This window comes from Atheta coriaria, unplaced genomic scaffold (assembly GCF_025399875.1).
Source record: "Atheta coriaria isolate IRGN ID8LTWV9N9 unplaced genomic scaffold, Caltech_Dcor_3.1 hic_scaffold_9_pilon, whole genome shotgun sequence".
Taxonomy (NCBI): Eukaryota; Metazoa; Arthropoda; class Insecta; order Coleoptera; family Staphylinidae; genus Dalotia; species Dalotia coriaria.
Genome location: NW_027045451.1, coordinates 3,623,621 through 3,636,609, shown reverse-complemented (window position 1 = coordinate 3,636,609; position 12,989 = coordinate 3,623,621). Strand labels below are relative to the sequence as shown.

Genomic DNA, 12,989 nt, shown 5'->3' with positions numbered 1-12,989 from the left:
CTGCATAGGTACTTATAAAGATCCGTCGGGCACGTTTTATTTCGTACTTCAACTGGCACTGTTACAAATATTTATAAATAAATTTTAATAAATATTTATATTTAAAAGTGTGTCATCTTTTTGATAAATTCTCTTTTTTTTTATTATAAACTGGCTGTATCTCGGAATCTGTTGGTTCAGTTTGTATCTTAATAGTTTTTATCCTCTTTGTAAAGTTGCGTCGAAGTTTATAACTGAATGTGAAACATTATATTATATTTTATTTTAGTGCACATCAAAAATGTTTCGATTTCAATTTTACGTGCATATCGGGGTTTGTGTATAAACAACATTTTGTATCGCGATAAACACGCGCAATGTTGCGTTCATGCTACGAACGTTTTACCATTTCAGTCTGTTTTTACCTGTACGCCGCCCGGCATCATCCTTTTATTTATTTCGATAATCAGTGCCGGTTTTAGAGCTACCAGCGCCCTGGGCGAGATTTCTACGGCGCCCCCTAACTGCAATTCAAACCCATACGAAAAAACCGGCCATGTGCGAGTCGGCGCCCCTTAAAGTCTGGCGCCCCTGGGCGGTCGCCCAACCGCGCCATGCGCAACGAGTACAAGTGCGTAAACACACAACTAATTTTCTAGCAAAAAATTTCGAGACAGGGAGATACAGAATTAAATTCCGTATCTAAGGAAATTATTCCGAACTTACAGTAAGACCGCGTTTGCGTCTAACGAAAATTCCGTAACGCGAGTTATGTTGAAAGTTGTGTGTGTGCGCCGTAATACTCGTTGCGCTAGGAATCAGGGCACCGTATGAGGGTGACTCGTGACTCGTGTTCAGGGCACCGTATTCCGTAATGTGAGTTATATTGAAAGATGTGTGTGTGCGCTGTAGTCCTCGATGCGCTAGGAATTGTAGTTTTTGTTAGTACAACACACGAACGCGATGTCACAATAAGTTCGAAATAATTTTCCCAGATGCAGAATTTAATTCTGTATTTCCTTGTATGAAAAATTATATCTAAAAAATTCCGTAACGCGAGCTATATTAAAAGTTGTGTGTGTGCGCCGTAGTACTCGTTGCGCTAGGAATTGTAGTTTTTTTAGAATAACACGTGAACGCGGTATCACAATAAGTTCGGAATGATTTTCCCAGATGCAGAATTTAATTTTGTTTCTCTCTGTTCTAAAGTTTATTGATTCCGTAACGCGAGTTATAATGATAGTTGTGTGTATACGCACTTGTACTCGTTGCGCTTGGAATTGTAGTTTTTATATTATAACTCGCGAACGCGGTCTTCAACTTAGTTCGGAATAATTTTCCTAGATGCGGAATTTAATTCTTTATTTCCCTGTATCAAAATTTATTGCGAGAAAATTCCGTAACGCGAGTTATAATGATATTTGTGTGTATACGCACTTGTACTCGTTGAGCTACGAATATTCTTAAGCCGATAAATATTGAAAGTAACAGTAGATTTCGTGTATATGTCCTATTTCAATATTGTAAATTTTAGTTTAGTATTCTCAACTACGTGTTTATCAGTACGTTTGTGTAGAAACAACTTTTTTGTTAGAGTGACGCGTGTTATCGCTGCGTACCTGCCTTGAACGCGCGACGTACACGGCAATCGTTTTACCGCGTGGTCCGCGAACGTGTCTCTCTAGTCGCCATGCGTTTTGAGGTTTTAATTTGATTAATCGTTGTGTATTCTTTCGGCCATCAGCTAAATATTCGGGACGGTCGTATTGTGTGTGTTTTGTTTAATGATTTATGGCGGTTATAATCTTCTTAAGCGAGAAATAAGTGTCCGTTAATCCCTGCGCGAGTTTTCAGTTAATAGAATATAGTTAAGGATAGAAAATCTCATCGTTTTTAACCACTGTGTTTGCAAGGCGCCGTCGCTTGCCTTCTGTTGATTTAAATGTTTTCCGCCGGATATTCTCTTTATACAGTTGATGCTACCATCAATTAATAAATATTTATTCACAATATATTCAAATGTAAGTGTTTTATTTTTGTAGCACCCTTTTGCAATTTTTCTATGTTTTCTCTGATTTTTTTATTAGTATTGTTAATTTGTCAAGTTCGCTCTGCATATTGTGATTATTAACTCCTTTGTAGTTTCTAAAAATTTATTTTTGTAACACCCTGTATATTCGTTTTCCGAATAGCACGTAGAAAATCACCTTTAGTTGTGCGTTTTGAGTGTTCACTGTTTTTAACATAGAATTTTCTTTCTAGGACACCCTGTATATATATTTTCTTTTGTGTCCGTAAAAATTTTGCTTTTGCTGTTGTTTTTAGGATTTTCCCGTTTGCATTTTAAATTTTCTTTCTGGAACACCCTGTATATTAGTTTCTCTGATCGTCGAGTGAAAACGAGCGGCGTTTCTAGTGTTGAGTTTTTTCTTTGCCCCTTAAATTTTCTCTTTGTAACACCCTGTATATTTATTTTCATTTTAATAATATTTGCTAATTTCATTATTCCGGTAGAACTGTACAAAGTGCTACTTGCTTATATGTGCGAGGCTTAGCAGGTCGTAAGTCCTGTTTCAATATGGCGACATGTATTTTGTTGACATGTAAAATCTAAACGTGTATTCTATTGTTAATAAAGAAATAGTAAGATATATTTACTTCTTTTGATTTGTGCGGTACCCTCTATCATTACAGGCACAGGTCTCTAAGAAAGTTCCCTCTCTCAGGGGATGATCCCCACTATAAAATTGTTAAGGTATCCTGTGTGATTGTGTGCTCCATCTTTCATTTCAGCTACAGGTCAGAACTTGTAAGAATATTTTTAAGTGTCACTCCTCACTTGAGGCGACTTAAAACTTAGAAATATTTGGAACAAGACCTTATAAGGATTGTCCTTATAAGGAGTTCCTCTCTATGTTGGGGGTAATCCCCACCATAAAAAATTCGTTGATATGCCTGATACTCGGGGATGAAGCGCAGAGACATCGTAGCTGTAGGATGGGCCGGGACAATGGAAGGACTGAAGCAGTGGAAAGTATCGACTAGAGCCGAGTAAGTGCTCTGGGAGATCGACTGCAGACTGTCTTGAGCAACGACACGTGCCAAAAAATTTAAAAAATCTGATCCAATTTCTTGCTGCTCTTTCTTCTATCTCCAATTCCCTTTCTCTAACTCTCTGTTCTCTTCCCTTCTGTCTTCTTACCCTTCTCTGGCTATTCCTTCTTCTACTTCTCTTATTTCTCTGTTCTCCGTTTCTCCACTTACTTTCTTACTTCCTCTTATTGCCTTCACTTGTATTGCAACTTCTCTCTTATACTTGTTGTGAATTCATATATGCAACCCAAATTACACCTTGATATTTTTATATTTGAGAAAAGCCTCTACCTGGAGATTCGATCCGTACCTGCTAGCATGCCAGCAGTGCATCGTTTCACTTCGACCACCGAGTGTTTTATCATTAATATTTGATTCTTCTCTATTTGTTTCTATCATTCAACTTTTTAAAAAACAACAACACATGACTAGCTATGTTGTACACGTTTCACGCACACACAAGATTCATATACGCAATATATTTAAGACGCTTATCCTGAAAACGATAAAAAGGATATCACAAAAGAAATGTGAATGCGATTGAAATTTTAAATTATGCTTTATTAATTATATTTAACAGTATATTCTTCTTTCTTTTTTAATAAAACGAACGCTGAGGCCACGGATGACGCGTTCATGTGCTAAACCTCGAAAACCAAAATCAGAGCTGAAATACAGCAAAAAGTAAATTTTTCTCGCTAATTCGTAAGTTATTCATAAAAGTTATGTGTTTGAAAATGATTAAGAAATTAAATACTTACAATCTGATACAAGAATGGTTCTCCGACGATATCGGGCTTGGGTGCAGAACACCTAAAATAAGCAAAAAGTAGTCATTTGCAACACAAAAATGCTATTTTCGTCACTAATTCATGAGCTAATCCCAAAAATTAGTTATGAAAACGTTAAAGAAATTAAATACTTATAAAAGAATGGCCCTTCTACGATGTCAGAATCAGGTACAAAATCCCTAAAACAAGCAAAAACTAGTCCTTCGAACATATAAATGCAATTTTGGAGATCAATTTGTGAAATCATCACAAAATTTATTTATGAAAACGATAAAGAAATTAAATACTTACAATTCGATGCAAAAATGGTCATTCTACGATGTCAGACTCAGGTGCACTATCCCTAAAACAAATAAAAATTAATCCTTCAAACATAAAAATGCAATTTTGGGAGTGAATTTGTGAGATAATCACAAAAGTTATTTAGGAAAATGATAATGAAATTAAATACTTACAATCGGATGCAAGAATGGTCCTTCTATGATGTCAGACTTAGGTGCAAAACCTATACAACAAGCAAGAATTAGTCCTTCCAACAATCTTAACTTAAGAATGAAAACAATCTATGTAAAATTACAATTTACAAGTATTTAACAAAGTTATCATGTCTTCACATAGTATTAAAAACATAATTTATGTGACAAATAACATTTAACATATGTAGCAAACTTCTATTGCTTCAGCAATACAATGTGACTTGTAACTAAATTAATAGCAAGCAGCTTATCAAGTGCTTCACAACATGAGAACTATCACTTAACAAATTGTCTATAAATTACCACCTTGGCGGAGCATTTAAAATATTTTTACTGATTTGCTCAATAAAATAGTCTTGTGTTGCCTTTAGCAAGTGTAATAAGTTTATAACATTAGTTCTGCACTCTCTTTTTTAGCCAAATTCAATTTGAAACCCAAGCTTTGCCCTGTTTTTTTTTGTCCAATTATATTAAAAGCAGAAAAAATTATGGACGCTTGAAAGTGTTCATTCTTCTTCTTCACCCAGTCTTCTGGGCTCTGTGTATCACAAAATGTAAGATGTTGATGCTGTGTCCAAATCCATGGAATTCCCCAGTAAAAAAGGTAAATCTAAAAAGCCGAGTTTTAAAATGCAATTTCTAAATTTCTAGTTTTTTGAGCTTGAACTTTGAGTTACTGCATTAATTTAATAAAAACAAATGTAAAACTTTATATATTTATGTTTAATGTATTATATTTTATGTATAATTGTGTCGATGGTGTCAACCTACCGAGGCTTCGTTAACACACATGTTGTTTGTAAAGCGTATTTTACACTTTATAAAACACGTTAATATGCCAGTAAACTTATACTTATTTCCATTTCAGTACTACAGTGATATATTTGTAACACTACACATTGTAAAATTGAAATAAATAATTATATAAGTTATAACATTATTTTAATAAAGGCAAATGTAAAACTTTATATATTTATTATGTTTTATGTATTATATTTTATGTATAATTGTGTCGATTGTGTCAACCTACTGAGGCTTAGTTAACACACATGTTGTTTGTAAAGCGTACTTTCCACTTTATAAAATACGTTAAAATGTCAGTAAACTTATACATATTTCCATTTCAGTGTTACAGTGTTATAATTGCAATACTACACCGTGCAAAATAAAAATAAATAAATTATACCTCTTGGCCAGTCAAAATTTGATAGAATCATTGAAATCGATGAAGATGTTTCTTGCTTTACCGGAAATTACCATTTTCTATTGAATCCTTCTGGAAGAAACATGGAATGCACACCTGGTCCAAGATATCCGTAAGGTCTCGTTAAAACGTTAAACCTAAAAAAATCATTTATAAGATAAGATAATTAAATTTGAAAATTAAGAAAAAAAATTAATAATAAAAAATATCGCCGCATCATATTCTTTGAGTAATTTCGGTAACGAATATCATCTAAATTAAAAGCGCTAGCAACCAAAGGATTAAACATTATAAAAATTCGAAATATTCTATATAAGATAAGACAAAAACCTAATTAAAATTCAGGGTGTAAAGGTTCAGAAATCTCATTCAAATTAATAATTTAATGACTACACAAAACAAAACCACAAAAGAATTCTTAGACGACTTAGCCGTATTTTGCAATTCCGGACGTACGATATCTCAATAACTATACGCCGCACTTGTCTGGTAATTCTAAATCTTTTCTTTGTTGACCGTTTCTAATTCAAGTACGGACTTAAAATCACAAGAAATGCGATAATGCACCACGCCGCAGCTCACGATCGATATGTCAGATATGTCCGCGAATGTTTAATGAATATAAATTCACTTAATTATAATCTGAAGAGACAGAATTTATCGGAATGAACACGCGCGATTCATTCGGTGACCGAAATGGAACTGGATGTGCACGGCACTGCACACAGCCAACGGCAACAACACGCGGTCACTATCAATCTTGCGATACGCTCGTAGACTGCAACAAAAAATTGTGTACATACAAATATTTATCGTATCTAAACTATAAATGCATAGCAGTGCCAGTTTTAACACTACTAAAGTACTTGGTAAAACTTCTACGGCACCATAACTGAAAATCTTACAACCACTATTAATCGAAAATAAACAAAATTTGCGCCACTTCTCGACAACTCGTCTTCTATGATTAAAAAAAAATTAAAATCGAGCCAAGGAAACACGAAATAGAGACCGTTTTCCACCATAAGTTTTCTCAAAATGACAAAATTGCTGGAATTTGAAAACGATTTCATGACACTTTTCAACCTTAGAATGCCTCAATATATAGTCCAATTAACAATTCTTTTTCTATAATTCGAAGGAAACAGAATTAAAATCCCGGCAAGAAAACAGTAGTTACAGTTTTGCAGCTCAAATTAATGAACGAGCGCCATCTAGTTGTGATATTCCGAAATGTTTAATAACGATAATTATTAAGGTGCGATACTAGCGCCACCTAGTGCCGCAGGCCTCAACAACCTAATTACCTATGAAGTAGGAAACTGTAATGCAGCTACCAAAATACAGAAACACCAACTGTGAACCCAGTTACAACCGTGGCAATTCTTCAACCGCACAACAGCCGCAAAATAACAATACACAAGAGACATATTCACACATATTATTTATGAATATGATTGAAACTGTCAATACTCACAATATGATGTACCAGTATGTACTACCGTGGTGTGAAGTACGTTTAACTAGGTCCCTAAAACTAATCAAAGATTAGTTCACGATTGTGCAAAAATTATATCTTTCTGTTAATAAGAAATATTAATGATATATTTAAATTCACGAAATTCAGAAACTCTATCCATGCAAATCCATGCTGTCCATTTTAGATTAATATTTGGCGCGTTATTTATAAGTATATTTGTCACAACAGAATTTCCAATTGCTAACAGGTTACCTTATTTTATCACCAAATTATTCAAAAAATACAGTACTCAAAAAGTAACCTTATCACATGAGTTACTAAGCTAATAATAATACCAATTAGATATATATTGCGCTGTTAAACTCAAAATATTTCAGTGTGTTTCTGACGAGTTGAACCAAACAATACTAGAATCATGAGGGCAAATATTTTGTTCACTGTAACCTTGTGCATAGCAGTAAGTTAAAAAGTTTGCAACTAATACCAATTTAAAACTATAATTTCTACTTTTACATAGAGCTCGATTGCGTTGCCCACTTCAAATGTGAAGCCAATTAGCAACTTTGACAACTGTTTCGAAATTTTGATAAACTCTACTGCTGAAGAGTACATGACCAATAATAAAATAGTGGAAGAATGTGCAGCCACAGGCTGTCAGGAACAGATCAAAGCTATCGAGCAAGAAAACGAAAGGCTTAATGGCTATGTACATTTATGGTATATCATTGAATACTGATTGCCTCCCAGGATGCAACGGAAATAAAGAATGCGAAGAGAGCTGCGCTGCTACCGTATGACAATCTACTGCAAGGATGTGTGATAAACCTCAACGTAATGATCAATATGAGTCTCGGTAAAATGCTGGACACATGTCCTAAAGTAAGCGAATGCGCTCGCTCCGCTTACGATATATTTGTCAATAAGAAGATAATTGCTGCACGTAGAGAATTTGTCAGTTGTTTGTCAGTTTAATTTGTTTCTTTTTAAATTAAAAAATCAATAAATATATGGAAATAAATAATACTATACGAACCTTAATATAAGTAAAAGAAGTCTTGTCCCACATCCTTTCAGGTTTTTAGTCAAATTAGAAATAAATAAAGTAAGGAAATAGAGAATTTATATACACACCTGTAATTTATCCGTAATCCTCGAAAATTTCGAATCGGAAACGACTAGACTTCGACGACTCGGCCAAATTCTAGAATACAAAAACACATATTAAGCATAAATTTAACAGAAATGTTGTTACAGTAATAGATATTCATTCATATACCTACTTTTTGATGCAAACACTGCCGACTTCATTATAATTCTGTTTTGTATAAGCAAAATTATTTTATTTCAGCCTATAGTGATAAGTGTACTTTACAAATATAATATTGGAATGCACAATTAATATTATTCCTAAGTAGTAAGCAAACAAATATAAAAGTGCCTTTGAAACTGAAATATCTCAGACCCACCCAATTTTGATTCACCATAAACTCTATCAACAAATGTGATTGGGACTTCCCCAATAGTATAATTAAGCTGTCTGGCGCAGATAATCTCATCTCCATTTGAAAAACATACCCCTTGGATACACAATTATCAATCAACTTTTGAAGAACATCTTTTTTGTACAAACGAAATGAACCTGTCAGGTCACTGTACCTGGTCATATGTAATTGAGGAAGTTAGCACCTCTGGATACTAACTTCCTCTTAAAGTCCCAACCATAAACACCACCATCTCCCACATATCTTGTTCCAGAAACAAGATCATAGTTGTTTTTTTGTTGTAATTCTATAAATTGTGGAATAGCTTTGGGCTGAAATTTCAAATGGTGTTTTTGTTTTGCTGGACATATAAAGTTATTCATTGCAAAAAATTAAACTTACATGATGACTTAAATCAGCATCCATGATAACAATGAAATTACCAGTTGCATGTTTTATCCCATGAATGTATGCTGTTCCCAAACCAAGTTTCTTTTCTCTGGGGCCGAAGTACAATCTTAGATTCACCATAAATCTTCTGAAGTGCTGGAAACATGTTGAGTTCCATCTGGTGATCCATCATCAATGACAATATTTCATAATCAAAACCACTGAAATAAAGACATTTGTAATAAGTTTGCTTTCTTGGATCTCAATAAAACTCACCTTTCATCCATGTATTTTATTATCAACCATATTATTATTGGTAGATTTTGTACTTCATTGTACGTTGGCAACAGTATGGAATATTTGTTTTCTCACCAGCAGTAATGGCAATAATAACGATAACACAGTCGGCAGGCTTAGTCAACTCACTTAAATTACACTATTCTCAGTTTCCTTTAACCTCACTTTCAAGTGCCAACCAGACACAAATTAATATGCACTATCTAAGTATTGTATATACTTGTGAAGTAAATAAACATGATTTAAATTATCAGCAACATCACTACATCAATACCATACTTATGTCTAAACTTGAAACATTATATTATAGACAAAATTGCACTGTTTACAATGCAGTTTAGTAAAGTAGTAGGGTGGAAAGATCATATACAAAAGGATGTTGCATATATGGTAGAGAAAAGTATTCAGAATTTGAAAAATAACATCGCAAAATGCATCTATCGAACCAATTATATTCCATGTATATTGTTAGACAATAACAAATTATGTTTTATAATTTTAAAAATGTTTTATCAGATTAGGAGTTTCCAATGACAGACTTAGGTACTCTATTTTTATCAAAATTGTAACTGATAAAGAAAATTCCCAGTTTTATTAAAACTTCACTTTATATACTCTGCAAGATGTTGCGACACTGTCATGCTCATTTTTTAATTAGTTTTATATCAGCATTTTTACTGAGAAATTCTGTATTATTTTAGTATTTAAATAGTTGGTATTATGAAATTCAATGATTTGCTATTGTATAAGTGTGGAATTCGTTTGTGGCTATCTCCGCCATTATCTATGGGAAAATTTATCCGACCGTTGTACGAGAATTGGAGATGCCTTAAGTGGCTTTGAATTGTACTTTACTTTGTTTGTTGTTGTAAAATTTCATGCCTGATGAATTTTCATCGATATATCCTGCGTTTTTATTTTATCGTTTGAAAAAAACTTGAAATAATTAGTTTAAATCATCAATCAATTTTAAAAGTAAACAGGTTGATAGAACAACACCATGAAGAAATCGTTTCTGTTGATGATCCTATATTACCTACACGCAAGCACTTACGAACGTAATGTTACAACCAGCTGCTGTGTTGTCGACAACATTCAGCTGAAAACTGCTAATCTGTATTCATAATAAACAAAATGGGAAAATGCGCGAAAGTTGTAATTTGTGGCATGAAAGGCGTAGGCAAAACAACAATACTGGAACAAGTAATCTATGGCAATATCTCACCTGCAACAGTAAATAATTGCAAAACAACAATCACTTAATTCCACTGCTTAAAAACAATGATCTTCTAGGTCTTCTTTCCAACAATTGAAGATATTTATGTTGCAAATATTGAAACTGACAGAGGCACCAAAGAAAAAGTAAGGTTCTATGACACAGCTGGCATAGAACAAGCACAAACCAGCACTGCTAATGGCACCACAAGTCAACAATTGCCAAGGCATTATTTAGCACTGGCTGATGGATATGTACTTGTTTATGATACTGATAAATTTGAATCTCTCAAGGTGTTGATTAACTTAAAGCAAGATATTGATAAGAACAAGGACAAGAAAGAGGTGACCATCATGGTGATAGGCAATAAGACTGCTGAGATAGATATGAATGACTACAACAACACATTAAACAAGGCAGTAAACTGGTGCAGTGCTGAAAAAATCAAACACTTCTGTGCTTCAGCTATGCAGCAGTCTACTTTATTTGAATCTTTTGTTTACTTGACCAGTAAATTGAATCCTCCACCTAGTAAAAGTACTTTTTCTCAATTGTCAATGGGAAGGAGAGTCTCAGCTAAAGAATCTTGAAGAAATCATACGAAATTTTTTACTAGTTTAAGAGATTATTTGTATTAAACATTCCCTCTCATATATTTATAAATATTGTTTAAGTTTGGTATTTATTATAAACTGCACAAATCGATTGGAATAAAAGCAAATGTTTATTTTAAAGCAATCAATATTTTTGCCATATTTTTCTCCTTTGAATTTAATTACTTTGGAAGACAAGTAATGACGCGTTGTTATAATTTACTTGCGCGTGCAATAGGATATTCCTGACAACTTGTTGTTTAAAACGATGAAAGTCAAAAAAACAATTAATCTTCTACAAACTCTGTGTTTTCTTTTACCTTTTACCGCATATTTCCTTATTTTTATACCACATTGCATAATGTTTTTAACATTCCGCGACAAAATTGCAAAAAGAATATATATATATAAGAATTTACTGCACCAAATATAAGTTAATAGCTGTAAGCAGCTTAACGAGTTAATATTAAACATAAACAATGCACGACATTGAAGAACCTTTTATTGGATGTAAAGAAATACCCAGAGCTTCTTATCACTACAAGTTTCGCCAGGTAATAAATAATTCACTAACATATCTAATAAATGTGCAGTATTGTACAACCGGATATATTTTAGTACCTCTTAGCAATTGTTTGCATGCTCCAGTCACTGTGTGCTGGCAGTGCATTTTCATTCTCTTCTGTATTGGCAACATCAGAAATTTCCTTTAACACAACTCAATATTCATGGATCGGTGCGTAATTTTGAAATACTCCAAAAATATTTTAAAACTTTATTATTGTTTAGCATCAATACCAACATTGTCCATTCTTCCAATGGTTCTTACTGCTGGTTGGATACTAAACTGGATTGGGAGACGTTTTGCATTGGCACTGACAATAATCATCACGTTAATATCATGGACAATGTTATTCTTTTCCCAAACGTACGAGCTCATGTTTGTCAGTCGACTCTTATCAGGGATCTACACAGGTTTGGCTTATCCAATTATGTTGGTTTACCTAGCCGAAATAACCGACCCTAAAATTCGTCCCCAATGTTTGACAAGTGTCCCATTTGGATGCAATTTGGGAATAATGCTGACACAATTACTGGGCTCTTTTGTTCATTGGAGAACACTAGCAATGCTCGTGTGCGTATTACCGGTAATTAATATGGCAATTTTATTATATATAAAAGACTCATATGTTTGGCTCTTGAACAAAAATCGGGTTGACGAAGCAAAAAAGGCTTTTACGTGGTTCAGAGGTACTGGACATACACAGAAATCAGAATTTCTGTCAATCTTAGATATGGAAATTTGCAAGATTAGTTCAGTCAAACAAAAAATCAAACAATGTTTTAAGATGTCATTCATCAAACCATTTCTGCTAACGTCGTTATTGTTTCTCACAAGTGAACTCTCTGGTGATGGTGCTGTGATATTCTATACTTCAAATATTATAAAAACCATTACCAAGAATGCAGACGCGCAGTTTTATTCAAATTTAGTTTTGAATGCTCTTAGAGTCATAGCTACATTTTTAAGTACCATATTGTTTAATCGGTTCTCAACTAGATCAGTGTTAATATTTAGTGGTTACTCTTTAGCTTTATCATTAGGCAATTTTTCATTATTTATGTACTTAAGTAGAGTCTACCCGGAGAATACTCATTATCCAGTTGTTTGTTTAGTTTTAATAATAGCAAATGTAATGTTTTTTGGACTTGGCGTAGGCCCAGGGCCCACGGTAATATGTGGGGAAATTTACCCATCAGTTCTGAGGGAAATTGGCGGAGCACTGAGTTCATTTGTACTGTTTGGAACATTGTTTGTGATTGTCAAAGCAATGCCGTATCTATTCGAACTGGTTCATCACGAGTGTATATTTTTAGCATTTGCGTTTTGCACGTTTACTGGCATAAGTATAATTTATTATGTTTTGCCCAACACGAAAAACAAAACATTAACGCAATTAGATTTAGTATATGCGTCTTAAGTCGTAT

The 12,989-nt window shown here is 33.7% G+C and overlaps 2 protein-coding genes, 2 long non-coding RNA genes and 1 pseudogene across 6 annotated transcripts; 3 read left to right on the top strand and 2 right to left on the bottom strand.

The window, feature by feature from the left end:
* Nucleotides 1–4,495: 4,495 nt before the first annotated feature.
* On the bottom strand, nt 4,496–8,274 carry LOC135799201 (uncharacterized). Of its 3 annotated transcripts, none has more exons than XR_010549930.1 (3): nt 8,155–8,274; nt 5,526–5,680; nt 4,496–4,949 (listed from the first exon to the last, which is right to left on the bottom strand). It is a non-coding gene; the product is annotated as an uncharacterized lncRNA (long non-coding RNA). The 3 variants fall into 3 exon arrangements; XR_010549928.1 differs by lacking the exon at nt 8,155–8,274 and adding an exon at nt 7,021–7,249; XR_010549929.1 differs by lacking the exon at nt 8,155–8,274 and adding an exon at nt 6,000–6,361.
* On the top strand, nt 7,403–8,044 carry LOC135799200 (uncharacterized). Its single transcript, XR_010549927.1, has 2 exons — nt 7,403–7,480; nt 7,541–8,044. It is a non-coding gene; the product is annotated as an uncharacterized lncRNA (long non-coding RNA).
* Nucleotides 8,275–8,336: 62 nt separating the features above from the next.
* On the bottom strand, nt 8,337–9,430 carry LOC135799793 (dolichol-phosphate mannosyltransferase subunit 1-like; annotated as a pseudogene).
* Nucleotides 9,431–10,293: 863 nt separating this feature from the next.
* Nucleotides 10,294–11,145, top strand: LOC135798397 (NF-kappa-B inhibitor-interacting Ras-like protein). Its single transcript, XM_065311238.1, has 2 exons — nt 10,294–10,424; nt 10,485–11,145. The coding sequence occupies exons 1-2, from the start codon at nt 10,326–10,328 to the stop codon at nt 10,995–10,997; spliced, it is 612 nt and encodes a 203-aa protein (XP_065167310.1). The 5' UTR covers nt 10,294–10,325; the 3' UTR covers nt 10,998–11,145.
* Nucleotides 11,146–11,344: 199 nt separating this feature from the next.
* LOC135799391 (facilitated trehalose transporter Tret1-like) lies at nt 11,345–12,982 on the top strand. Its single transcript, XM_065312488.1, has 3 exons — nt 11,345–11,554; nt 11,619–11,736; nt 11,790–12,982. The coding sequence occupies exons 1-3, from the start codon at nt 11,480–11,482 to the stop codon at nt 12,980–12,982; spliced, it is 1,386 nt and encodes a 461-aa protein (XP_065168560.1). The 5' UTR covers nt 11,345–11,479.
* The last annotated feature ends 7 nt before the right edge of the window (nt 12,983–12,989 follow it).